The following is a 24,781-nucleotide window of genomic DNA, read 5'->3' on the forward strand; positions in this document are numbered from 1 at the left end:
AACACTCTCTCAGCCACATTTGCTGGCTCACACACCCTCACCGACAATGCCAACAGACACACCAACCGGAATTTTACTGATTCCGGTCTGGGCACAGCTCGCAGAACGGAATTCCCCGTTGGCCTCAGGCGGGATTTTATGAGCCTTGCCCGAGTGAGGTTGTAAAATATACTGGTCACCGTGTAGTTTGGTTAACCAATGCCCTTTAGGGAAGGAAATCTGCCATCCTTACCTGGTCCGGCCTACAAGGTACTCCAGACCCATAGCAATGTGGTTGACTCTTAATTGCCCTCTGAAAAGGCCCAGCAAGTCACTCAGTTCTAGTCAACTGTGACCAAAATAAAACACAAAGAAATGAAATCGGGTGGACCACCTGGCATCGATCTAGGCACCCGAAAAGACAACGGCAAACCCAGCCCTGTCAAACCCAGCCCTGACATAGTCATTCTCACGGAATCAGACCTCACAGATAGTGTCCCAGACACCACTGTCATCATTCCTGGGTAGCTCTTGTCTCATCAGCAGGACAGACCCGGCAGAGATGTTATATAGTCGGGAGGGAGTTGCCCTGGGAATCCTCAACATTGAATCTGGACCTCATGAAGTCTCATGGCACCAGGTCAAACTTGGGCAAGGAAACCTCCTGTTGCTTACCATGCACCGTCCCCTCTCAGCTGATGAATCAGTATTCCTCCATGTTGAGCAGCACTGGAGGAAGCACTGAGGGTGGCAAGGACACAGAGTGTACTCTGGGTGGGGGACTTTAATATCCATCACCAAGCTGAGATTTCTTCTCCACAAGCACTGTGCGATAATCACTCCTACCATGGACAGATGCATCTGCGGCAGGCATGTTGCTGAGGGTGAGGTTAAGTATGGTTTCCCCTCTTGTTGGTTCCCTCACCACCTGCCACAGACCAGTCTGGCAGCTATGGGTAAATTGACTCTGATACCCTGGACATAAATCTTTTGGATGGTGGATGTTAGTCGGTAGGGAGTGCATCCCTGCCAACTTCAACAAGCCCACTGCCATTTTACACTCATATTGACTGTTGACTGACAACAGACTGGACTGCCATCCACACTTGGAAGGAATCTCCAGCCCATCTAGGTACAGTGGCCAGAAGAGGTATTGCAGTGTTCTGTCCGTGACTAAGTGCAGGGGGCGCCAGTGTGAGGCCAAGTGCCAGGGGGTACTGTGGAGGGTAGGGGATGCCATGGGGCGGGGAGGGGGGGAGGGTGTTGAAAGGGAGGGCAATTAGATTATGGGGGGAGGGGAAAGGGAGGGTGATCTCATAGAATCATAGAAATCATAGAAACCCTACAGTGCAGAAGGAGGCCATTCGGCCCATCGAGTCTGCACCGACCACAATCCCACCCAGGCCCTACCCCCACATATTTTACCCACTAATCCCTCTAACCTACGCATCCCAGGACTCTAAGGGGCAATTTTTTTAACCTGGCCATTCAACCTAACCCGCACATCTTTGGACTGGAGGTATCCAATCCATGAAGAGAAGGTGCCTCCAGCCATAGAATCATAGAATCCCTACACGACAAAAGGAGGTCATTCGGCCCATCAAGCCTGCACTGACTCCGCATCCTACCCAGGCTCAACCCCCGCTCCCCCTTTCCCCAATACCCCATGCATTTAGCGTGGCCAATCCACCTAACCTGAAAACCTTTGGACACTAAGGGGAAATTTAGCATGGCCAATCCACCTAACCTACACATCTTTGGACACTAAGGGGAAATTTAGCATGGTCAATCCACCTAATCTGCACATCTTTGGACTGAGTGGAAACAGAAGGGGGCGTGTGAAGAAGGCACTACTTCTCCTACTCCTCTGCCCAAGATCAAGGATGTCAAAGTTTTCTATTTCCCACCCTGTGTAATCTGACGCCCGCCACCCTGGAAATTGAGGCTAGGCGGGGAAAAGGCCCCAAAGTGGCCATTAAGTAGCCACTTAGGCGCCTTAATAAGGGCAAGAGCAGGTCTCCCATCCGAGACTGTGCCGCATCATCATAAAATCGCATCCAGCTCCGGGCGGGCAGGATTCCAGAGGGAATCCCATCCCTGCAATTTCACACTGCACCCCCCTCCACCCCCCGAACCCCCCACTGTCCACCCCACCTCAAACCTCTCCCCCCCCCCCCCCCCACCCCCCCCCCCCCCCACCCCCCCACCCCCCCACCCCCCCCCCACCCAAGGGGGAGAGTAAATTTCAGGCCCTGTATTGTGAAATGATAAAGGTCAGTGATGCTGATTCTCACATGTACACTCCCTTCAATCAGGAATCGCATTCCCTGCACAGGATGTGGCAAGTCACCAGTGTCCCTGTGGAGTAGGTGGTGCCCATTCTCTTCATTCCAATATGAACCGCTTAAGATGATTATAGTGGTTGATAAGGAGAATAACGAGGAACTGTTTTCTCCACTGGAAGAGTCCAGACGGTGAGTCTGTGACCTCGGTCACTCAGGGGTGATGTCAGGAAGCTCTTCCTCACCCAAAGGCGAGCGGGAATTTGGAGATCCCCCTCTCCAAAGGAGCGGATGATTGAGGTTGAGGATCAATAGTCAATTCCCAAACCAAGACCGATAGATTTTTGATTTGCATGAGTATTCAGGTTTACAAAATCAAAAGCTGGAGTTGAGAAACATGATCTAATTGGAATAGAATAGAATAGAAACATAGAAACTAGAAGCAGGAGGAGGCCATTCAGCCCTTCCAGCCTGCTCCACCATTCATTTTGATCATGGCTGATCATTGAATTCAATATCCAGATCCTTCCTCTTCCCCCCCATATCCCTCGATCTCTTTAGCCCCAAGAGCTATATCTAATTTCTTCTTGAAATCACGCAACATTTTGGCCTCAACTACTTTCTGTGGGAGTGAATTAAACACATTCACCACCCTCTGGGTGAAGAAATTTCTCCTCACCTCAGCATAGAATAGAAGATCATAGAATCCTTACAGTGCAGAAGGAGGCCATTTGGCCCATTGTGTCCACACCGACTCTCCAACAGAGCATTCCACTCAGACCCGATTCCCAAAACCTTATGTATTTACCTCGCTAATCCCCCTAACACATCATGGTACACCAAGGGAGAATTTAGCATGGCCAATCCACCTAACCAGCACATCTTTCGGACTGTAGGAGGAAACCAGAGCACCCGGAGGAAACCCACGGGGAGAACGTGCAGACTCCACACAGACGGTGACCCAAACAGAGAATTGAACCCATGGCCCTGGTGCTGTGAGGCAGCAGTGCTAACCACTGTGCCGCCTTAATCGAACAACTAAATAGTTTAGAGGGGCCAAATGGCCTACTCTTGCTCCCATGTTCCTGATGTGGAGATGCCACCTGAAGTAGCAGCACTCCAAAAATTCGTGATTCCAAATAAACCCGGTGTTGTGAGACTTCTTCCCATGTTCCTGGGAGACCTTTGCTGGGATACTGAAGAGTGATTCTGAGGGCAGTTTCAAGGTATTCCCTGTGAAGAGAGAATACAGAATAGGTAGACCTCTTCGTTCATGGGGTGGATGTTCCCATCACAGAAATTGTATAAAAGGAGATGGTTACACATAATGCTGAGAGTATGTACAGCAACGTAAGGAAGAGTTAGACAGATTTTTAATGGGTTGAAGTGTTATGGGGAGAAGGCAGGAAAATGGGGATGAGGAGAATATCAGCCATGATCAAATGGCGGAGCAGACTCGATGGGCCGAATGGCCTAATTCTGCTCCTATATCTTATGAACTTGTTGTGGTCTAGAAAATACTCCGAGGAAGGATGGTGGAAGGAAATTCAACATAAAGGAATTGGATAAAAACCTGAAGAAATGTTTTTGGTACCTTCCAAGATTAACCAGTACACAAGTCGTAAAGTCACCATAGTCCCAGATGACCATAGGTTGAAAGGGAGGGCAAATGTTTTAGTCGAAGTAGGGAAGGAGGTAGAAGAGGGGGAGGGGTAGCATTATTGGTCAGAGATTGTATCACAGTGTCAGAGAGGAGGTTTGATGAGGACTTATCTGTTGAGGTAGTATGGGCGGAGATTAGAAATAGGAGAGGAGAGGTCACCCTGTTGGGAGTCTTTTATAGACCTCCTAAAAGTTCTAGAGAGGTTGAGGAAAGGATTGCGGAGTCAATCCTGCTTAGGAGTGAAAGTAATAGGGCAATTGTTATGGGGGATTTTAACTTGACTAATATTGACTGGAATTGTTATAGCTCTAGCTCGTTAGAGGGGTCAGTTTTTGTTCAAAGCGTGCAGGAAGGTTTTTTGACTCAGTATGTAGACAGGCCAACTAGAGGTGAGGCTATATTGGATCTGGTGCTGGGAAATGAGCCAGACCAGGTGCTAGACTTGGAAGTTGGTGTGCATTTTGGTGATAGTGACCACAATTCGGTTACGTTCACCTTAGTGATGGAAAGGGATAGGCATGAACCTCGGGCCAGTGGTTTTAGCTGGGGGAAGGGTAATTATGAGGCTATTAGGAGAGAATTAGGAAACATAGGTTGGACTAGGAGATTACAGGGACTGGGAACGTCCGACATGTGGAGTTTTTTCAAGGAGCAGCTACTGCGAGTCTGTGATAGGTATGTCCCTGTCAGGCAAGGAGGAATTGGTAGGGCTAGGGAACCGTGGTGCACCAAAAAAGTTTCTTTGTTGGTTAAAAAGAAAAAGGAGGCTTATGTTCGGATGAGACGTGAGCACTCGGGTAGTGCACTAGAAAGCTTTAGATTGGCTAAGAGGGAGTTGAAGAGCGAGCTTAGAAGGGCTAAAAGGGGACATGAGAAGACTTTGGCGGATAGGGTTAAAGAGAATCCTAAGGCGTTCTATAGGTATGTCAAGAACAGAAGGTTGGTTAGGGCAAGTTTAGGGCCAGTTATAGATGGCAGAGGGAAGTTATGTGTGGAACCGGAGGAGATTGGTGAAGCATTGAACCAATATTTCTCTTCGGTGTTCACGCAAGGGGACATGAATATAGCTGAGGAGGACACTGGGTTGCAAGGGAGTAGAATAGACAGTATTACAGTTGATAAGGAGGATGTGCAGGATATTCTGGAGGGTCTGAAAATAGATAAATCCCCTGGTCCGGATGGGATTTATCCAAGGATTCTCTGGGAGGCAAGAGAAGTGATTGCAGAGCCTCTGGCTCTGATCTTCAGGTCGTCGTTGGCCTCTGGTATAGTACCAGAAGATTGGAGGTTAGCGAATGTTGTCCCATTGTTTAAGAAGGGGAACAGAGACTTCCCCGGGAATTATAGACCGGTGAGTCTCACTTCTGTTGTCGGCAAGATGTTGGAAAAAATTATAAGGGATAGGATTTATAGTTATTTGGAGAGTAATGAATTGATAGGTGATAGTCAGCATGGTTTTGTGGCAGGTAGGTCGTGCCTTACTAACCTTATTGAGTTTTTTGAGAAAGTGACCAAGGAGGTGGATGGGGGCAAGGCAGTGGACGTGGTATATATGGATTTTAGTAAGGCGTTTGATAAGGTTCACCATGGTAGGCTTCTGCAGAAAATGCAGATGTATGGGATTGGGGGTGATCTAGGAAATTGGATCAGGAATTGGCTAGCGGATAGGAAACAGAGGGTGGTGGTTGATAGTAAATATTCATCATGGAGTGCGGTTACAAGTGGTGTACCTCAGGGATCTGTTTTGGGGCCACTGCTGTTTGTAATATTTATTAATGATCTGGATGAGGGTATAGTTGGGTGGATTAGCAAATTTGCTGATGACACCAAAGTCGGTGGTGTGGTAGACAGTGAGGAAGGGTGTCGTAGTTTGCAGGAAGACTTAGACAGGTTGCAAAGTTGGGCCGAGAGGTGGCGGATGGAGTTTAATGCGGAGAAGTGTGAGGTAATTCACTTTGGTAGGAATAACAGATGTGTTGAGTATAGGGCTAACGGGAGGACTTTGAATAGTGTGGAGGAGCAGAGGGATCTAGGTGTATGTGTGCATAGATCCCTGAAAGTTGGGAATCAAGTAGATAAGGTTGTTAAGAAGGCATATGGTGTCTTGGCGTTTATTGGTAGGGGGATTGAATTTAGGAGTCGTAGCGTTATGTTGCAACTGTACACAACTCTGGTGCGGCCGCACTTGGAGTACTGTGTGCAGTTCTGGTCCCCACATTACAGGAAGGATGTGGAGGCTTTGGAGAGGGTGCAGAGGAGGTTTACCAGGATGTTGCCTGGTATGGAGGGGAGATCCTATGAGGAGAGGCTGAGGGATTTGGGATTGTTTTCGCTGGAAAGGCGGCGGCTAAGAGGGGATCTTATTGAAACATATAAGATGATTAGAGGTTTAGATAGGGTGGATAGTGATAGCCTTTTTCCTCTGATGGAGAAATCCAGCACGAGGGGGCATGGCTTTAAATTGAGGGGGGGTAGTTATAGAACCGATGTCAGGGGTAGGTTCTTTACCCAGAGGGTGGTGAGGGATTGGAATGCCCTGCCAGCATCAGTAGTAAATGCGCCTAGTTTGGGGGCGTTTAAGAGATCCGTAGATAGGTTCATGGACGAAAAGAAATTGGTTTAGGTTGGAGGGTCACAGTTTTTTTTTTAACTGGTCGGTGCAACATCGTGGGCCGAAGGGCCTGTTCTGCGCTGTAATGTTCTATGTTCTATGTTCTATTAGATTATGGGGGGAGGAGAAAGGGAGGGAGATAATTTGGTGGTGATTTGACCTGAGGATCACCACACCTCAGGCAAGGGACAAGGTTGAGAAGGTTGGGCCTTTGTGAATAATCTCAGCCGATACGGGAATTGAACCCACGCTGTTGGCATCGCTCCGCATCACAAACCAGCTGTCCAGCCAACTGAGCTAAACCAACTCCACACAGGTAGATATAGGAGGTGATTGACATTGCAGCTGCTCTTTATTGCTGTAACAGTCGAACTAATAAGAAAACGTGGATCCTGCACTTCCTCACTATAGTTGTTAGTCTACTCGCCTGTCACGCGGGAGACCGGGGTTCAAATACCTGATGGGGTGCTGCAAAAATTTTTGGGTGGCACAGTGGTTAGCACTGCTGCCTCACAGCACCAGGGACCCAGGTTCGATTCCCGACTTGGGTCACCGTCTGTGTGGAATTTGCACATTCTCCCCATGTCTGCGTGGGTTTCCTCCGGGTGCTCCGTTTTTTTCCCACGGTCCAAAGATGTGTGAGTTAGGTGAATTGGCCATGATAAATTGCCACTTAGTCTTAGGGGAACTACTTAGGGTAAATACATGAGGTTATGGGGATAGGGCCCAGATGGGATTGTGGCCGGTGCAGATTCGATGGGCTGAATGGCCTCCTTCTGCACTGCAGGGATTCTATAATTCTGCCATCCCAAAATGCACTGGCTTGCAAAGTTGGATAGAACATACAATACCCTGTATAAATTGCAGGGCTCTACTGTAGGAGTGGGTTAGTAGAACTAATTGAATAGTTTTTCCAAAGAACGAGCATGGGAATGATAGCCTGAGTGGCCACCTCCTGTGCTACATGATTCACTACACTGTTCTGTTGTAATATTTCTTTTTTATAGTTCTGAAGAGAGACTCAATGGGAAATCTGTAACTTTTGTGCCTCGCTCTCAGACACGGACCGACCCGAGTGTTTGCAGCTCCTTTGTCGACGCCAATATTTCCAAATTCTGCAGCTTTTTTTTGACTTTCTCTTGTCTGTCTTCATTTCCATCTCCCTTTATCACGAACGTGCTTTATCTCTTTGCGTCTGGTTTTCAGAATTTGAAAGTGTTCCCTCCTGCTTTCTCCCCCACGTGAAGCAGACTTGTTCCGTCTCTAACTCTGCGTCACACCTGGAAACTCGGGGCCGAGGGCACAGCAATGTGGTGATTTTTTTCCCTTCATTATCTCAAATACAGCTTTCACCTTCAACTGTCTACCAGCTGTTCCTGTAATGAATCCTGCTATCCCACGATGCGACACGGTGGTTAGCACTGCTGCCTCACAGCGTCAGGGAAACTGGGTTCGATTCCCGGCTTGGGTCACTGGCTGTGTGGAGTCAACACATTAAGAAGTCTCACAACACCAGGTTAAAGTCCAGCAGGTTTATTTGGTAGCAAAGTAACTTACTACCAAATAAACACCGGCATCTCCACATCGTGTGGAGTCTGCACGTTCTCCCCGTGTCTGCGTGGGTTGCCTCCGGATGCTCCAGTTTCCTCCCACGGTCTGAAAGATGTGCTGGCTAGGTGCATTGGCCGTGCTAAATTCTCCCTCAGTGTACCCGAACAGACGCCAGAATGTGGCGACTAGGGGATTTTCACAGCAACTTCATTGCAGTGTTAATGTAAGCCTACTTTTGACACTGATTAATAAACTTTAAAAACTCTAAACCAGCAGCTTTATCCAACCTCTCAGCAGCTTTATCCAACCTCTCAGACAATGATAGTAAAAGTTTTTATAAATATATAAAAAGGAATAGAGTGGCTAGAGTGAATGTTGGACCCTTGGAGGACGAGAGGGGGGAGTTAATAGTGGGAAATGAGGATATGGCTGAGTCTTTAAATAAGTTTTTTGTGTCGGTCTTCACGGTGGAGGACACAAATAGTTTGCCAAATATTAACGATAGAGGGTTGGCAGCAGGAGAAATACTTAATACGATTAATGTTACCAGAGAGGCAGTGCTGGGTAGACTAATGGGACTGAAGGTGGACAAGTCCCCGGGTCCGGATGGAATGCATCCCAGGGTATTGAAAGAAATGTCAGAGGTAATAGTGAATGCGTTAGTGATTATTTATCAAAACTCGTTGCATTCTGGGGTAGTGCCGGTTGATTGGAAAACGGCTAATGTTACGCCGCTGTTTAAAAAAGGAAGGAGACAAAAGGCGGGTAACTATAGGCCGGTCAGCTTAACGTCTGTAGTAGGGAAAATGCTGGAATCCATTATTAAGGAGGAGATAGCAGGGCATCTGGATAGAAATGGTTCGATCAATCAGACGCAGCATGGATTCATGAGGGGAAAGTCGTGCTTGACGAACATGTTGGATTTTTATGAAGATGTGACTAGGGCGGTTGATGGAGGAGAACCGGTGGATGCGGTGTTTTTGGATTTCCAAAAGGCGTTTGATAAGGTGCCCCATAAAAGGCTACTGAAGAAGATTAGGGCACACGGAGTTGGGGGTAGTGTGTTAAAGTGGATTGGGGACTGGCTATCCGACAGGAAGCAAAGAGTCGGAATAAATGGGTGTTTTTCCGGTTGGAGGAAGGTAACTAGTGGTGTGCCGCAGGGATCGGTACTCGGGCCGCAACTGTTTACCATTTATATAGATGATCTGGAGGAGGGGACGGAGTGTAGGGTAACGAAGTTTGCAGACGACACAAAGATAAGTGGAAAAGTGAATCGTGTGGAGGACGGAGAAGATCTGCAGAGAGATTTGGACAGGCTGAGTGAGTGGGCGAGGATATGGCAAATGGAGTATAACGTTGATAAATGCGAGGTTATACACTTTGGAGGAAATAATAACAAATGGGATTACTATCTCAATGGAAACAAATTAAAACATGCTACCGTGCAAAGGGACCTGGGGGTCCTTGTGCATGAGACGCAAAAGCCCAGTCTGCAGGTACAACAGGTGATCAAGAAGGCAAATGGGATGTTGGCCTATATTGCGAGGGGGATAGAATATAAAAGCAGGGATGTCTTGATGCACCTGTACAGGGCATTGGTGAGGCCGCAGCTGGAATACTGTGTGCAGTATTGGTCCCCTTATATGAGGAAGGATATATTGGCATTGGAGGGAGTGCAGAGAAGGTTCACCAGGTTGATACCGGAGATGAGGGGTTTGGATTATGAGGAGAGGCTGAGGAGATTGGGTTTGTACTCGTTGGAGTTTAGAAGGATGAGGGGGGATCTTATGGAGACTTATAAGATAATGCGGGGGCTGGATAGGGTGGAGGCGGAGAGATTCTTTCCACTTAGTAAGGAAGTTAAAACTAGAGGACACAGCCTCAAAATAAAGGGGGGTCGGTTTAAGACAGAGTTGAGGAGGAACTTCTTCTCCCAGAGGGTGGTGAATCTCTGGAATTCTCTGCCCACTGAGGTGGTGGAGGCTACCTCGCTGAATATGTTTAAAGCGCGGATGGATGGATTCCTGATCGGTAAGGGAATTAAGGGTTATGGGGATCAGGCGGGTAAGTGGTACTGATCCACGTCAGATCAGCCATGATCTTATTGAATGGCGGGGCAGGCTCGAGGGGCTAGATGGCCTACTCCTGCTCCTATTTCTTATGTTCTTATGTTCTTATGTACGATTGCCAACTCTCCAGTCCAGGCCTGGAGTCTCCGGGAATTAAAGTTTTAATCTCTAAGGGCACTGCGGCGTAGAACCCATGGAAACAACAAATTATAGAGTCATTAACAAAACGTCTCCTTCTCATTTTCTTAGAACATTACAACGTATTCATCTTAAAAATAACGGAGGGAAAATGAAAGGCTGTTTGGCTCACTATGGGAAGGATGTGATGGGAGTGGGGGGCGGGGGGGGGTTGCAGAGGAGGTTCACCAGGATGCTGCCTGAGATGGAGCATTTGAGCTGTAGGGAGAGAGACTGGATAGGCTTGGATTATTTTCTCTGGAGCAAAGAGGGGCGACATGATTGAGGTGTTTAAGATTATGAAGAGAATGGACTGGGTGAGTAGAGAGCAGCTGTTCCCTTGGTTGAGGGGTCAATCACTCGGGGGCATGGTTTTAGGGTAAGAGGCCGGAGATTCATTTCATTTTTATTTATTAGTCACAAGTAAGGCTTACATTAACACTGCAATGAAGTTACTGTGAAATTCCCCGAGATTCAGAGGGGATTTGAGAAAAAACTTTTTCACTCAGAGGGTGATGGGAATCTGGAATGCACTGCCTGGGAAGGTAGGGGAGGCTGGAAACATAGAAACATAGAAAACTACAGCACAAAACAGGCCCTTCAGCCCCACAAGTTGTGCCGAACATATCCCTACCTTTTAGGCCTACCTATAACCCTCCATTCTATTAAGTCCCATGTACTCATCCAGGAGTCTCTTAAAAGACCCTATTGAGTTTGCCTCCACCACTACTGACAGCAGCCGATTCCACTCGCCCACCACCCTCTGTGTGAAAAACTTCCCCCTAACATTTCCCCTGTACCTACCCCCCAGCACCTTAAACCTGTGTCCTCTCGTAGCAGCCATTTCCACCCTGGGAAAAAGCCTCTGAGAGTCCACCCGATCTATGCCTCTCAACATCTTATATACCTCTATTAGGTCTCCTCATCCTACGTCTCTCCAAGGAGAAAAGACCGAGCTCCCTCAGCCTATCCTCATAAGGCATGCCACTCTTACAACGTTTAAACCCTGACAACCTTTAAAAAAATTTGGATGAGCACTTGAAATATCATAACATTCAAGGATGTGGGACAAGTGCAGGAAAATGGGATTAGCGCGCCTTTAGTGGTAGATATAGTCGATGCAGGCTCGATGGGCCAAAGAGCCTTTTCTGCACTGTGTGACTCAATGAGGATGGCTGAGTGGGGTAGCTAATTCTGGGAAGTCACACGATGAAAAGTCCAGGGCCAGAGTGAAGGAGTTATCCTGGTACAGCAGGACATTATTCGGCCCATCGGGTCAATGCCGGCTCTCATTGTCAGAGCAATCCAGCCAGCTCCAATCTGCCCATCAAGTTTATTTCTCTCAAGTGTCCATCCAATGTCCTTTTGAGAACATGGATCGATTCTGCTTCCACCGCCCTTAGGTCATTACCACGCACTGCGGAAAGACTTCCTCACATTCCACGCCCCCACCCCCACCCCCACCCCCCTCCCCCCGCCACCACCCATGTATCTCATGCCCAAAACCTTGAATCCGTGTCCTATAGTATTTGTACCATTAGCCAAAGGGAACAGCTGTTCTCTTTCTCTGTTATTTAAATCTCTTACAATCCTGTATGGGGTGGCACGGTGGCACAGTGGTTGGCACTGCTGCCTCACAGTGCCAGGGACCCGGGTTCAATTCCCGGCTTGGGTCACCGTCTATGCGGAGTTTGCATGTTCTCCCCATGTCTGCGTGGGTTTCTTCTGGGTGCTCCGGTTTCCTCCCACAGTCCGAAAGACATGCTGGTTAGGGTGCATTGGCCGTGCTAAATTCTCCCTCAGTGTACCCGAACAGGTGCCGGAGTGTGGCGGCTAGGGGATTTTCATAGTAACTTCATTGCAGTGTTAATGTAAGCCTACAATAATAAATTAACTTTAAACTTTACCAAATTTCACCACAACATTAGTTGCTAAGAGGAGAACAATCATCCAAACCTATAACTCTATCAGTTATATCCCTATAACTTTATAACAATTGCCCTACTTGCAGTAATTTACTTACTGGCTTTATTGTAACCTTATGCGGGACTCCCAAGCTCTGTTTGAAATCTCAATTACTATCACACAAACCTGACGTTTGCAGACTAAAGTAACGTGGTATCTTTATTTTCTAATGAGTACTGTCACATTCTGAAAATGTACATTTTTAAAATTCATTCGTGGGACACGGGCGTCGCTGGCTGGGCCAACATTTATTGCCCATCCCTAATATCCCAAGGGCAGTTGAGAGTCAACCACATTGCCGTGGCTCTGGAGTCACATGTAGGCCAGGCCGGGTAAGGATGGCAGATTTCCTTCCTTAAAGGACATTAGTGATGGGTTTTTCCAGCAATCAACAATCATTTCATTGTCATCAGTAGATTCTTGATTCTAGTGCCAGAAGTTTACCACCCTGCCCCTGCACGGGAATTGGAGCAGGCAAGGGGTGGACAATGGTCTGTTGACCTCAGCTGGGATTATTGCAGCCTCACTTGACCCTAGATATTTTTTATTGAGTTCAAATTCCACCATCGGCCATGGCAGGATTCGAACCCAGGTCCCCAGAACATTAGTTGAGTCCCTGCATTAATAGTCTAGCGATAATACCACTAGGCCACCGCCTTCCCAGGCATAAGTGCACATACAATGAGAAAGTCTTTAACTGCTCAGTCCCCTATGTGCAGGAGTCCTACACTTGTCCTCACATCTCTGGTGAATGTTAGCTCTGTGTTCTGGGAAACCTGAATGTATCATGTCCTTGAGCTGTGAGCGAAAGTGAATCATTCAGATTCGGAAAAACCTCCTGTCCTCTTTCAAACTGCTGCTTTTAATTGCTCAGAAGTCAGAACAAATACCATTGGACGATGTTGTAATGTAGAGGAGGGTGTAACTTGTGGACTGATTAGAGAGACCCATATAACTGCGACGTTAGAACTCCAGGAGATGTTGATCATCCAAAAATAGATTGGAACAGGGAAAATGTTTGTGGTTAAAGAGAGGAGATTTTTTTTTTGCAGTGTAACGCAAGGCTATTTTCTCAATCAGTGTATTTCGAGTCCCACTAGGAAGCAAACACTACTTGCTGTGGTTTTGGGTCATCAACAGATGCAAGTAACGCAGGACAACTAAAAATAGGGAAAGATCCTGGAAGCCTTGAGTGTGGTTGCAGTTAGATTCATTGCAAAGGAGAAAGGCAAGCTGAGGACAAGGGTATTTGACAGGGAAGATGCAAATGGGATAAAAAGGGACCATTCTGAGATCCAACGGAAAAGAATTTGAAAAGAGGAGTTCAGGCCGGTCATTGGGAACATGCAAACAGGAGATAAAAAGGGTGCCAGTCAGACATATGTTTAGAATAGAATAGAATCACTACGGTACAGAAGGAGGCCATTCGGCCCATCGAGCCTGCACCAACAAGCAATGCCACCCAGGCCCTTTCCCCATTACCCCACATATTTACCCTACTAATCCCCCTGACACTAAGGGACAATTTAGCATGGCCAATCCACCTAACCTGCACATAGGGTGGCACAGTGACACAATGTTAGTACTGCTGCCTCACAGCGTCAGGGTCCCCGGTTTGATTCCCAGCTTGAGTTACTGTCTGTGCAGAGCCTGTACGTTCTCCCCGTGTCTGCGTGGGTTTTCTCCGGGTGCTCCAGTTTCCACCCACAGTCCAAAGATATGCAGGTTGGGTGGATTGGCCATGCTAAATTGCCCCTCAGTGTCCAAAGATGTGTGAGTTAGGTGGATTGGCCACGCTAAATTGCCCCTTCATGTCCCAAGATGTGCAGGTTAGGTGGATTGGCCATGCTAAATTGTCCCTTAGTAGCCAAAGATGTATAGGCTTGGTGGATTGGTCATGCTAAATTGCCCCTTAGTGTTCAGGGAGGTGTAGGTCAGGGGAAGTCTGTGGGGTAAAAATGTGGGGTTATGGGAAGAACCTGTGTGGGATCCTCTGCTGGAATGTCAGTGCAGACTCGATGGGCTGAATGGCCTCCTTCTGCACTGTAGTGATTCCATGAAATCCAGTCAGTTTTGTCAAGGGCCTAGCAACCTTCCAGCCAAATTCAGCTCCTCGAGTGAAAGGGCCAACTCTCCAGTTACAGAGATTCTGACTCGAGTTTCTGCTTGCTCAGATGCCCAAATTACAACCAGATTTTCAGGCACATTCGCAGGAAATGAAAACATATTCTCTGGTGTTTGATTGCAATGACTTTTTTTTGCTGAGCGTGACGAACGCAAAGGAAAAACGATCCCAGGTCTGCTGGGCATTTTCCATCTCCTCGTCACGGCGTCAGTCGCGTTAAACATTCTCGAGCTTCCCTGGTTGGTTCCATGTTCCCGGCTAATGTCTGGGCCGCGCCATAATCTGCGGCAGATCTTGTGAGGAACGTTGATGCCGGGTTATCTTTCATTGCAACATTCCTTCCTGGTGGAATAAGACGCTCGACAAAAATGCAAACTCTTTAAGTTTGTCAACACAAGCTTGCGAAAAATAAAAATGAAACCCAGCTCCCTCGTAAACTTCAAAGTCGTCAAAATGATTTGCGCGAACATGTGTTGCTGATCATGACTCTCAGCCTTTTTAAAAGCTCACACTTTTTAAAAACTTCGTCTGCAGAGATATTTGCAAAGAGCGGTTTGCCACAAATCTTCTTCTGAAATGACGGGTGAGGAGAAATGGGTATTGATCATAGAATTCGACAGTGCAGAAGGAGGCCATTCGGCCCATCGAGTCTGTACCAACCACAATCCCACCCAGCCCTATCCCCCATAACCCCATGCATTTATCCTAGCTAGTCCCCCGCACACTAAGGGGCAATTTAGCACGGTCAGTTCGCCTAACCCGCACATCTATGGGCTGTGGGAGGAAACCGGAGCACCCGGAGGAAACCCAAGACACAGGGAGAACAAGCAAACTCTGCACAGACAGTGACCCAAGCCGGGAATCGAACCCTAACCTACACATCTTTGGACACTAAAGGGCAATTTAGCAAGGTCAATCCACCTAACGTACACATCTTTGGACTGTGGGAGGAAACTGGAGCACTCGGAGGAAACCCACGCGGACACGGGGAGAACGTGCAAACTCCACACAGACAGCGACCCAAGCTGGGAATCAAACCGGGGGCCCTGACGCTGTGAGTCAGCAGTGCTAACATTGTGTCACCGTGCCACCCTATGTGGAGGTTAGGGGGATTAGCTATGCTGTGAGGCAGCAGAGCTAACCACTGTGCCACCGTGTCACCCTAAGCTCAGCGCTGCTGCCTCACAACACCAGGGTCCCGGGTTCGATTCCCAGCTTGGGTCACTGCCTGTGCGGAGTCTGCACGTTCTCCCCGTGTCTGCGTGGGTTTCCTCTGGGTGTTCCGGTTTCCCCCCAAAGTCAGAAAGATGTGCCGGTTAGGTGGATTGGCCGTGCTAAATTGCCCCTTAGTGTCCCAAGATATGTGGGTTGGGTGCATTGGCCGTGCTAAATTTTCCCTCAGTGTATCCGAACAGGCGCCGGAGTGCGGCGACTGGGGGATTTTCACAGAAACTTCATTGCAGTGTTAATGTAAGCCTACTTGTGACACTAATCAATAAATTCTTAATTGGGTGCAATGTTAGCAGTTTGATAGGAACAAGACATTGTTCTACCTGAGCTCAGACCTTGCACACTGGTGGAGATTTCTTTTCCAGTGACTTAATGGAAACTCCAAACAATGAAGCTAGGATTGTTTGGCCACACTGTTCAGCTGATTGCTCTCGTGGTCTCGGTTTGGCAAGAGCTCGATTGCTTATGGCAGGTGTGAAGGTGCATGCTTCCTGGTTTTCCTCTTTTCCCCGCACTGTGGAGCCGATGCATTTTTAAATTCCAGGTCCGCAAGGTGTGAATTAAGTCGACTAATGAGCGAGCTGGGACATGTTCATGCAAAGAGAAACAGCTTGGATAGGAGTGGCTTCCTGATCTCTGACACGCGGGAGTGTGGCAAATGATGGCATGCGCTCACACACACACACACACACATGTCGTGTGGCACAGTCCCGCAAGCTGCCAAGCCTCTGCTATTTTTAACAGCAGGCTGTGCACTTTACACTGCCCCCCCCACCACCCCCCCCCCTCCCCGCCCCCCACCCACCCCACCCCCACCCTAATTTTGGAACTCGCCACCGGAATCTTACAGCTTTTCCAACTCACCTTCACCTTAGCTTTGACCCTTCAAGCCATGAGTCAGGGAATGGCCAACTTGTCAGTCCAGCCCTTCCGACACAATTGTGGCAGCAGGGTGACACAATGGTTAGCACTACTGCCTCACAGCTCCAGGGACCCGGGTTCGAATCCCAGCTTGAGTCACCGTCCGTGCGGAGTTTGCACATTCTCCCCGTGTCTGCGTGGGTTTCCTCCGGGTGCTCCGGTTTCCTCCCAAAGATGTGCGGGTTAGGTTGATTGACCGTGCTAAATTATTCCTTAGTGTCCTGGGACGCGTAGGTTAGAGGGATTCGTGGGGTAAACATGTGGGGTTACGGGGATAGGGTCTGGGTGGGATTGTGCAGACTCGATGGGCCGAATGGCCTTCTTCTGCACTGTTGGGTTTCTATGATAATGCAAATCAGACGCACCCTTTTGTTCTTATGTCACCAGGTTTTCTCAATGACTCTAAATATAATCTCAGGTTTGTTGCTTTTTAATCTTCATCCAAAGACCCACAAAATAAAAGTGCTGCATCCTCGTGGCATGAATTCTTACACTTGGCACCTTTCCAATGTTTTATAAACCCTGCGAAGAATTAGCAGGGAAATGTCGAATTCTGCTGTTGCGTTATGTCTCCCTCGCTCCCCCTCCCGGTATGCTTCTTTCCCAGTATCTCGTGCTGTTCCATTTGATGCCTTTACCGGATCTGCGAGTGTCCTGTTTTGGACAAGAGCTCCTGTGTTTACCACCCCCCGCCGTGAGAAGGAAAAGCAATCGAAACCTCGATGAGTTGTCACTCATCACGGGGACTCGGCTGGAATTGTTGGACGATTGTCTTGCTCTCTCAATGATTGCCCCTGGGAAATGGCTGGATTTGAGGAACGCTTCCACGCGGGAATCCCCACACACAAAGTGAGGGATGGCAACCAGTCCCGGTGGTACTGATGAGACTCTGCACAGGGAAGACAGACCCTCAGCTCCACATGGGCAGAGGCAAACGGGAAAGGAATAAAGACAGAGATGAAAGTAGAAGGGTGTGATCTGACCAGCCGTTCACGCCACGCTCCTGCTCCAGCGAGGTCGGAGACCCAGCCAAATCTCCGTTCATTGCAGCAGGATGAGAAAGTCCCGCCGGTGTAACAACTGTAACATCTGTCTGTCTAATGAGGCAACCATTCTCCGAGGCAACCACTTCAGCAAGGGCAAACTGTCTCAACTTAAGTTTAGGGCCCTTGGATCATAGGAAATAGGAGCAGGAGTAGGCCATTCAGCCCCTCGAGCCTGCTCTGCCATTGATGTAGATCATGGTCGATCTGTCTTAACACCATTCGCATTATCCCCATATCCCTTCACAGTTTTAATATCTTGAGATCTATCAATCTCTTGTCTTGAATATATTCAGTGACTCCGCAGCCCGCTGAGGTAACGATTCACCTCACGCTGAGTGAAGGACTTCCTCCTCATCTCAATCGTCTATTCTGAGACTGCATCTCCTGGTTTTCGATCGCCCCTCCCCCCCCCCCCCCCACAGCCAGAGGAAATATCCTTCCTGCATCGACCATGTCACTGCCCATCGGGCAATGGGCAGTGCCAAGGGGGTGGGGCCTAGGGGGCAGGGCAGTCGGTGTGGGTGGGGCATCCCACTGCCACTCTGCATAGGGATAGGTGGGGGAGGGAAGGGAGACCAGCGATCAGGCCTGGCCACCGGGGCGAGGTGGGGTGGGTCAGCCTGCTGAGGGGGTGGGGGTGGGGGGAGGGGGGGGTCGGGACTGCATGGGAGGGGGGGTTGGTTCGGGACTGCCGGTGGGGTGGGGGGGGAGGAGGGAAATCACAGGGGATGAGATTGGGGAGGGGAGGGGGTGTTGTGGCCGGACCCGGACATGGTCGGTGGGCCAGGGATCGGGCCGTGGGGGGGTGCGGAGAGCTGGGGGGAGTCGCGGGGCTGGCCAGCAAGCGGGAGGCTGGCAGACAGGGGCCACTGAGCACGCGCTGATCTCCACTCTGTCAGAACAGCGCACGCGCAGTGGCCCACTCAGCGCTCTGCTGTTTAACCTGGTGTTGTTAAACCTCTGTGTTTACCCCAGTCCAACGCCGGCATCTCCACATCATGGCCAGCCTCTCCAACAGGAATAGCTCCCACCCACAGATTTTCAGCATGATTCACGCCAGTGCACTCTGCAGTGGAAGATTCATTTCAAAACTCCCACTGGGAAAAAAAAACAGCGGGATTTACTCCAGTTTTCACGCAAATTTGACACTTAGAATTTTTTGGGGGGGTAGAATTCCGGCCCACGTCTCAGCAATCAATTCAGATCGACAATACGATGCTATTGTTATGCTTATTGTTATGGGCGGCACGGTGGCACAGTGGTTAGCACTGCTGCCTCACTGCGCCAGGGACCCGGGTTCGATTCCCAGCTCGGGTCACTGTCTGTGTAGAGTCTGCACGTTCTCCCCGTGTCTGCGTGGGTTTCCTCCGGGTGCTCTGTTTCCCTCCCGCAGTCCGAAAGACGTGCTGGTCAGGCGAATTGGTCACACTAAATTCTCCCTCCGAACAGGCGCCGGAGTGTGGCGACTGGGGGATTTTCACAGTAACTTCATTGCAGTGTTAATGTAAGCCAACTTATGACCTAATAAATAAACTTTAGTCTTGAATTATGTTACAATATAATGAAACATTGGATGATTCAAGCACATTCCTGAACATATGATGCAGAGAGCACGGACAAAAGTGAAATAGAGACTTGATGTACTCTTTCTAAAACTGAGTGAGAGTGAAGCACATTTTTTGATGACATGGAGTAGAAATGGCATCAATTCTGTATAAACTAAAATAAAAGTTGGGCAAACACTTAACACTTATGGGTGGCACAGTAGCACAGTGGTTAGCACTGCTGCTTCACAGCTCCAGGGACCTGGGTTCGATTCCCAGCTTGGGTCACTGTCTGTGTGGAGTTTGCACATCCTCCTCGTGTCTGCGTGGGTTTCCTCCGGGTGCTCCGGTTTCCTCCCACAGTCCAAAGATGTGTGGGTTAGGTTGATTGGCCATGCTAAACTGCCCCTTAGTGTCCTGAGATGCGTAGGTTAGAAGGATTAGTGGGTAAAATATGTAGGGATATGGGGATAGGGTCTGGGTGGGATTGTGGTTGGTGCAGACCCGATGGGCCAAATGGCCTCTTTCTGCATTGTAGGGTTTCTATGAAGAATAGTACAAATTCTTTATGAACTAGAGTGAGGATACAATGGAGTGAAAGTTGGAGAGGCCCTCGATCAAGTCAAAGGAACATTGTAATGTGATTTGATTTATTATTGTCACATGTATTAGTGTACAGTGAAAAGTATTGTTTCTTGCGCACTATACAGACAAAGCGTATAGTTCATAGAGTACACAGGGGAGGAAAAAAAGGAGAGGGTGCAGAATATAATGTTACAGTCATAAGCTAGGGTGTAGAGAAAGGTCAACTTAATATAAGGTAGGACCATTCAAAAGTCTGATGGCAGCAGGGAAGAAGCTGTTCTTGAGTCAGTTGGTACGCGACCTCAGACTTTTGTATCTTTTTCCTGACGGAAGAAGGTGGAAGAGAGAATGTGTGCAAGAGAGAAGTCTGCTCCTATTTCTTATCATCTCAGAATAAGCGTGGCACAGGCCACTTATAAAGCAATGAAAATTGTGTGGATCTATTCCAAAGCAGTGAGAATTGTACAGATCTATTCTAAAACAGTGAGAATTGTACAGACCTATTCCAAACCAGTGAAAATTGGACAGATCTATTCTAAAGCAGTGAGAACCGGACAGATCTATTCTAAAGCAGTGAGAACTGGACAGACCCATTACAAACCTGTGAGAATTGTACAGGCCCACAATGAACTGGCTAATCCCTTTGTGACGTACACAAAGTCAGAGAGAGCAGAATGAGAGCTGGGCAGACCCCTTAATAAAAGTAGTGGATCAGATAGACTATTAAAATAAAAGCCAGTGGAATGGTCCTTTTTTCTGAAAACATGTGCTAATAATTTTCATTCTATTCTTAAATGATGGGAGGAATGAGACATTTGGCCATGTTTTGTTATATTAAACTGTTACGGGTTAATGTACAACCCTAATTGAAAACACATATCACAGAGAAATGCTGTACTCTCCAAAACCACAGACCCCAACATCTGCAAAGAGAAAAAGAACAAAGCTAATTTGTGTTCGCAATCTCTTCCTGCTTCGCCAAACTTTATTTGATCATCTGTATTTACACGATTACAGACAATGGAATTCTATCGAGGTACGAACACAAACACGAGTGCGATCTCCCTGAAGACCATAGCTGGCGAGGAGGAGCCAAATGAAACATCAGCTGGATATACTCCTTACTGCTAAATGATAAAATTGAGGGAGGACAAATTAAATCCACGGTGACACTCCCAAATTCTCACCACCCCATCTTCCAGTGGCAAAAAAAAAAGCGAATCTGGCACTTTAACTCATTAAGCTTTTTGACCAATTACAATCCTGATTTCAAATACCTAGCCGATCCCGATGGTCAGAATAAAATCTCTCCTCAGAATAATTGTCCTTCCCGCCCCCACGTCCGATATTACCACGGGGACATCTGTTCTCCTGAATCGGGAACTTTATTACATAATCTGTGGGCCCAAACGTTGGCAAATTTTGCCTTTTAACACGAATGCCTGGAGGACACGATTAATCCTGCTGATTTTCAGATCCCAGTGGGCTGCCGGCACAGGAACTGATGTCACTCCAAGACGCACTCCAAAACAGCCAAAGGAAAAATAGAATTTGTTTCGACAGCTGGAGGGAACTTCACTGTCTTAAAAATGTGAAATAAATTCCTCACCCTCCAGATGAGCCTCCCTGTCAATACATCTGTTCGACAATAGATGGATTAGCTATAGATGTGTGTGGTTACAGGGATAGGGCGGCACGGTGGCACAGTGGTTAGCGCTGCTGCCTCTCAGCGCCAGGGACCCGGGTTCGATTCCCGGCTTGGGTCACTGTCTGTGCAGAATCTGCACATTCTCCCCGTGTCTGCGTGGATTTCCTCCGGGTGCTCCGGTTTCCTCCCACAGTTAAAAGATGTGCGGGTCAGGTTGATTGGCCATGTTATATTGCCACTTACTGTCAGGGGGGACTGGTAGGGTATATATGTGCGGATTTGCAGACTCAATGGGCCGAATGGCCTCCTTCTGCACTGTAGGGATTCTATGGAATACAATTAAGTGTGAAGTCTAAATCGCAACAAGCAACTGAGTGCAGAAGCTGATAAAATGCTACTTTACAACTTAGTAGCTCTACTTAAACTTTTGCCTTTGATCCATATATACATGCTATGCATCGCAGTCCCAGTGGGTGATATCCCAGCGGACCATGTCCCTGTTAAGCTTCAAGGTCCAAAATGCATGTACGTCCATTCAGATGGAGTTGCACCAACATGCACCGTATTATCCCGAGGGCTGTTGCCACCAACTGCATTCTCACTAGGCAGGACCACACTGGTGGCGAGTTCAACTGGCGACACCTTCAGTGTCACAGCAACGGGAGGCCAGGGAATTCCACAAGTCAAGTCAGGAATTCTCAGCACTGTTCTCCTCCGCCTTACATCCCGGAGAAGTCCAATCCGCAAGACGGTGCGCTCTAAGATCTGTGAACTTGTGTACGTGTAAAATGTTCCAGTGCGTAAAGTCTTCACTTCCAGTAAGGTGCTAACAAATTCCAATGCTTAAAAATGATTGTACAATTGACGAAACTTTGCATCTGGGCCAGTTCAAATGAATATTTTACCCCGAACGTCTGCCAATTCAGTCACGCAGCGGGAAATTCTCGGAGCAGATGCTTCTTCAGCCAATATATTCTTCACTGGAGGCAGTTTTCGCCTTTATGGAATCCATCATCATCGATCTCCCCGTCGCAGTTATTATTTCAGCCTTCCACAGACCAACAGTAGACTCTGCCCCATGAATCACCCGCAAGTAACTTTGCATGATTCCTGTAAGGAAGAAGTCAGAGACTATTAACACTACCCAAACGCATCAAGTTGAATGATGGCACTGCGGCTCAAAGATCTCTCATTTTTCACTTGAAACATCAACATTTTTGCGATGCTCTGAGCTCCAGTTTATTCCAACAAACTAGCTCCTCAGCAACCTGGAGAAAGCGTTCCTTATACTGGAAGTTTAGTTCAAGCTCGACTATTTTCCCATTTAGACTTCCCGTTCTATATCGTCTCTGCAACAGGACTGTTCAACGTAAGGAATGCATTCAGGACAGGATCCATCACTGGGAAACCAGAGTGGGATCGTAGAGTCCCTCTGGTGCAGAGGGAGGCCATTCGGCCCATCGAGTCTGCACCGACAACAATCCCAGCTTATCCCCGTAACCCTGCGTATTTACTCTGCTTATCCCCCGACACCAAGGGGCAATTTACCATGGCCAATCCACCTAACCTGCATATCTTTGGACTGTGAGAGGAAACCGGAGCACCCGGAGGAAACCCCTGCAGACACGGGGCCAAGCCAGGAATCGAACCCGGGTCCCTGGCGCTGTGAGGCAGCAGTGCTAACCACTGTGCCGCCCACGATGAGAAGAACTCGTCCATCATTTGCAACCTTTAAACGGATGCCACCAGGAAAAGATCAGACCATATTGAGCATGAAGTGTAAAACTGAAAAAGGCCTTCCAAGCTGGTATGCCATGGCAGCACAGTGGCACAATGGTTGGCACTGCTGCCTCACAGCTCCAGGGACCCGGGTTCAATTCCGACCTTGGATGACTGTCTGTGTGAAGTTGGCACATTCTCCGTGTCTGCATGGGTTTCCTCCAGTTTCCTCCCACAGTCCAAAGATGTGCGGGTTTGGTTGATTGGCCATGTTAAATTGCCCCTTAGTGTCCAAAGATGTGCAGGTTAGATGGATTGGCCATGGTAAATTGCCCCTCAATGTCCAAAGATGTGCGGGTTAGGTGGATTGGCCATGGTAAATTACCCCTCGGTGTCAGGGGAATTGGCAGGGTAATTAGGTGTTACGAGGACAGGACCTGGGTGGGATTGTTGCTGACCAGGCTCGATGGGCCGAACGGCCTCCTCCTGCACTGTTGGAATGCTATGATTCTATGCCACTCAGCTGTCTGCTTGTTGCCGGCTGAAGTTGCCTGTCTCCCCACAGAGGTTATTTGGCGGATGCTGAACCATGGAAGGGCAGAAAGATCCCAGGTTATGCTGAGTTAATTGATCTCAGGCAGGGGGTTGTACAATTTGCTTCCAGGAACCCTGGGAGGAGGAGGAGAGAAATGATCAGCCAAGGTGGCTGCTCCTGATTATCTATGGGCATTGCTGGAATGTGGTATTTGGATCTGATGATGCCACCCTGCAATTGTCCAGCAGCTCTGGGCATTCCTACGTGAAGAAGGGGGAGGCGATGGCCTCGTGGTATTATCGTGAGGCTATTAATCCAGAAACTCAGCTAGTGTTCTGGGGACCCGGGTTCGAATCCCGCCACGGCAGATGGTGGAATTTGAATTCATCAAAAAATATCTGGAATTAAGAATCTACCGATGACCATGAAACCATTGTCGATTGTTGGAAAAACCCATCTGGTTCACTAATGTCCTTTAGGGAAGGAAATCTGCCGTCCTTACCTGGTCTGGCCTACATGTGACTCCAGAGCCATAGCAATGTGGTTGACTCTCAACTGCTCTCGGGCAACTAGGGAATGGGCAATAAATGCTGGCCAGCCAGTGACGCCCATGTCCCACGAATGAATAAAAAAAAAGACAGCCACTTGGTAAGCAGTTCTGGAGGGTGGTTGTTGTATGTGGCATTGGCCCTTCTGTATAGGGAACTATGTCGCGTGCATGTGTGCGTGGATCACTCCAGAAACCAATATCCCTCAATCCAATTCCTTCAAAAAGCTGTTCAACTCTCACAATAAACTCTCCACGTCATCTGGGGTGGCACAGTGGTTAGCACTGCTGCCTCACAGAGCCAGGGTTCTGGGTTCAATTCCCAGCTTGGGTCACTTTCTGCGCGGGTTTGCACGTCCTCCCCGTGTCTGTGTAGGTTTCGTCAGGGTGCTCCGGTTTCCTCCCACAGTCCAAAGATGTGCGGGTTAGGTGCATTGGCCGTGCTAAATTGCCCCTAAGTGTCCTGGGATGCGTAGGTTGGAAGGATTAGTGGGGTGAATATGTGGGGTTGTGGGGATAGGGCCTGGGTGGGGTTGTGGTTGGTGAAGACTTGATGGGCCGAATGGCCTCCTTCTGCACCG

At 48.4% G+C, this 24,781-nt stretch overlaps 1 protein-coding gene across 1 annotated transcript in view; it reads right to left on the reverse strand.

The window, feature by feature from the left end:
* Window positions 1–20,704: 20,704 nt before the first annotated feature.
* Window positions 20,705–24,781, reverse strand: part of wdfy4 (WDFY family member 4) — a 245,621-nt gene continuing 241,544 nt past the window's right edge. Inside the window, exon 49 of the mRNA XM_078199280.1 lies at window positions 20,705–22,509. Coding sequence (XP_078055406.1) covers window positions 22,443–22,509 — 67 coding nt within the window. The 3' untranslated portion in view covers window positions 20,705–22,442. The remainder of the gene's footprint in view (window positions 22,510–24,781) is intronic.

Source organism: Mustelus asterias, chromosome 28 (assembly GCF_964213995.1).
Source record: "Mustelus asterias chromosome 28, sMusAst1.hap1.1, whole genome shotgun sequence".
Classification (NCBI taxonomy): domain Eukaryota; kingdom Metazoa; phylum Chordata; class Chondrichthyes; order Carcharhiniformes; family Triakidae; genus Mustelus; species Mustelus asterias.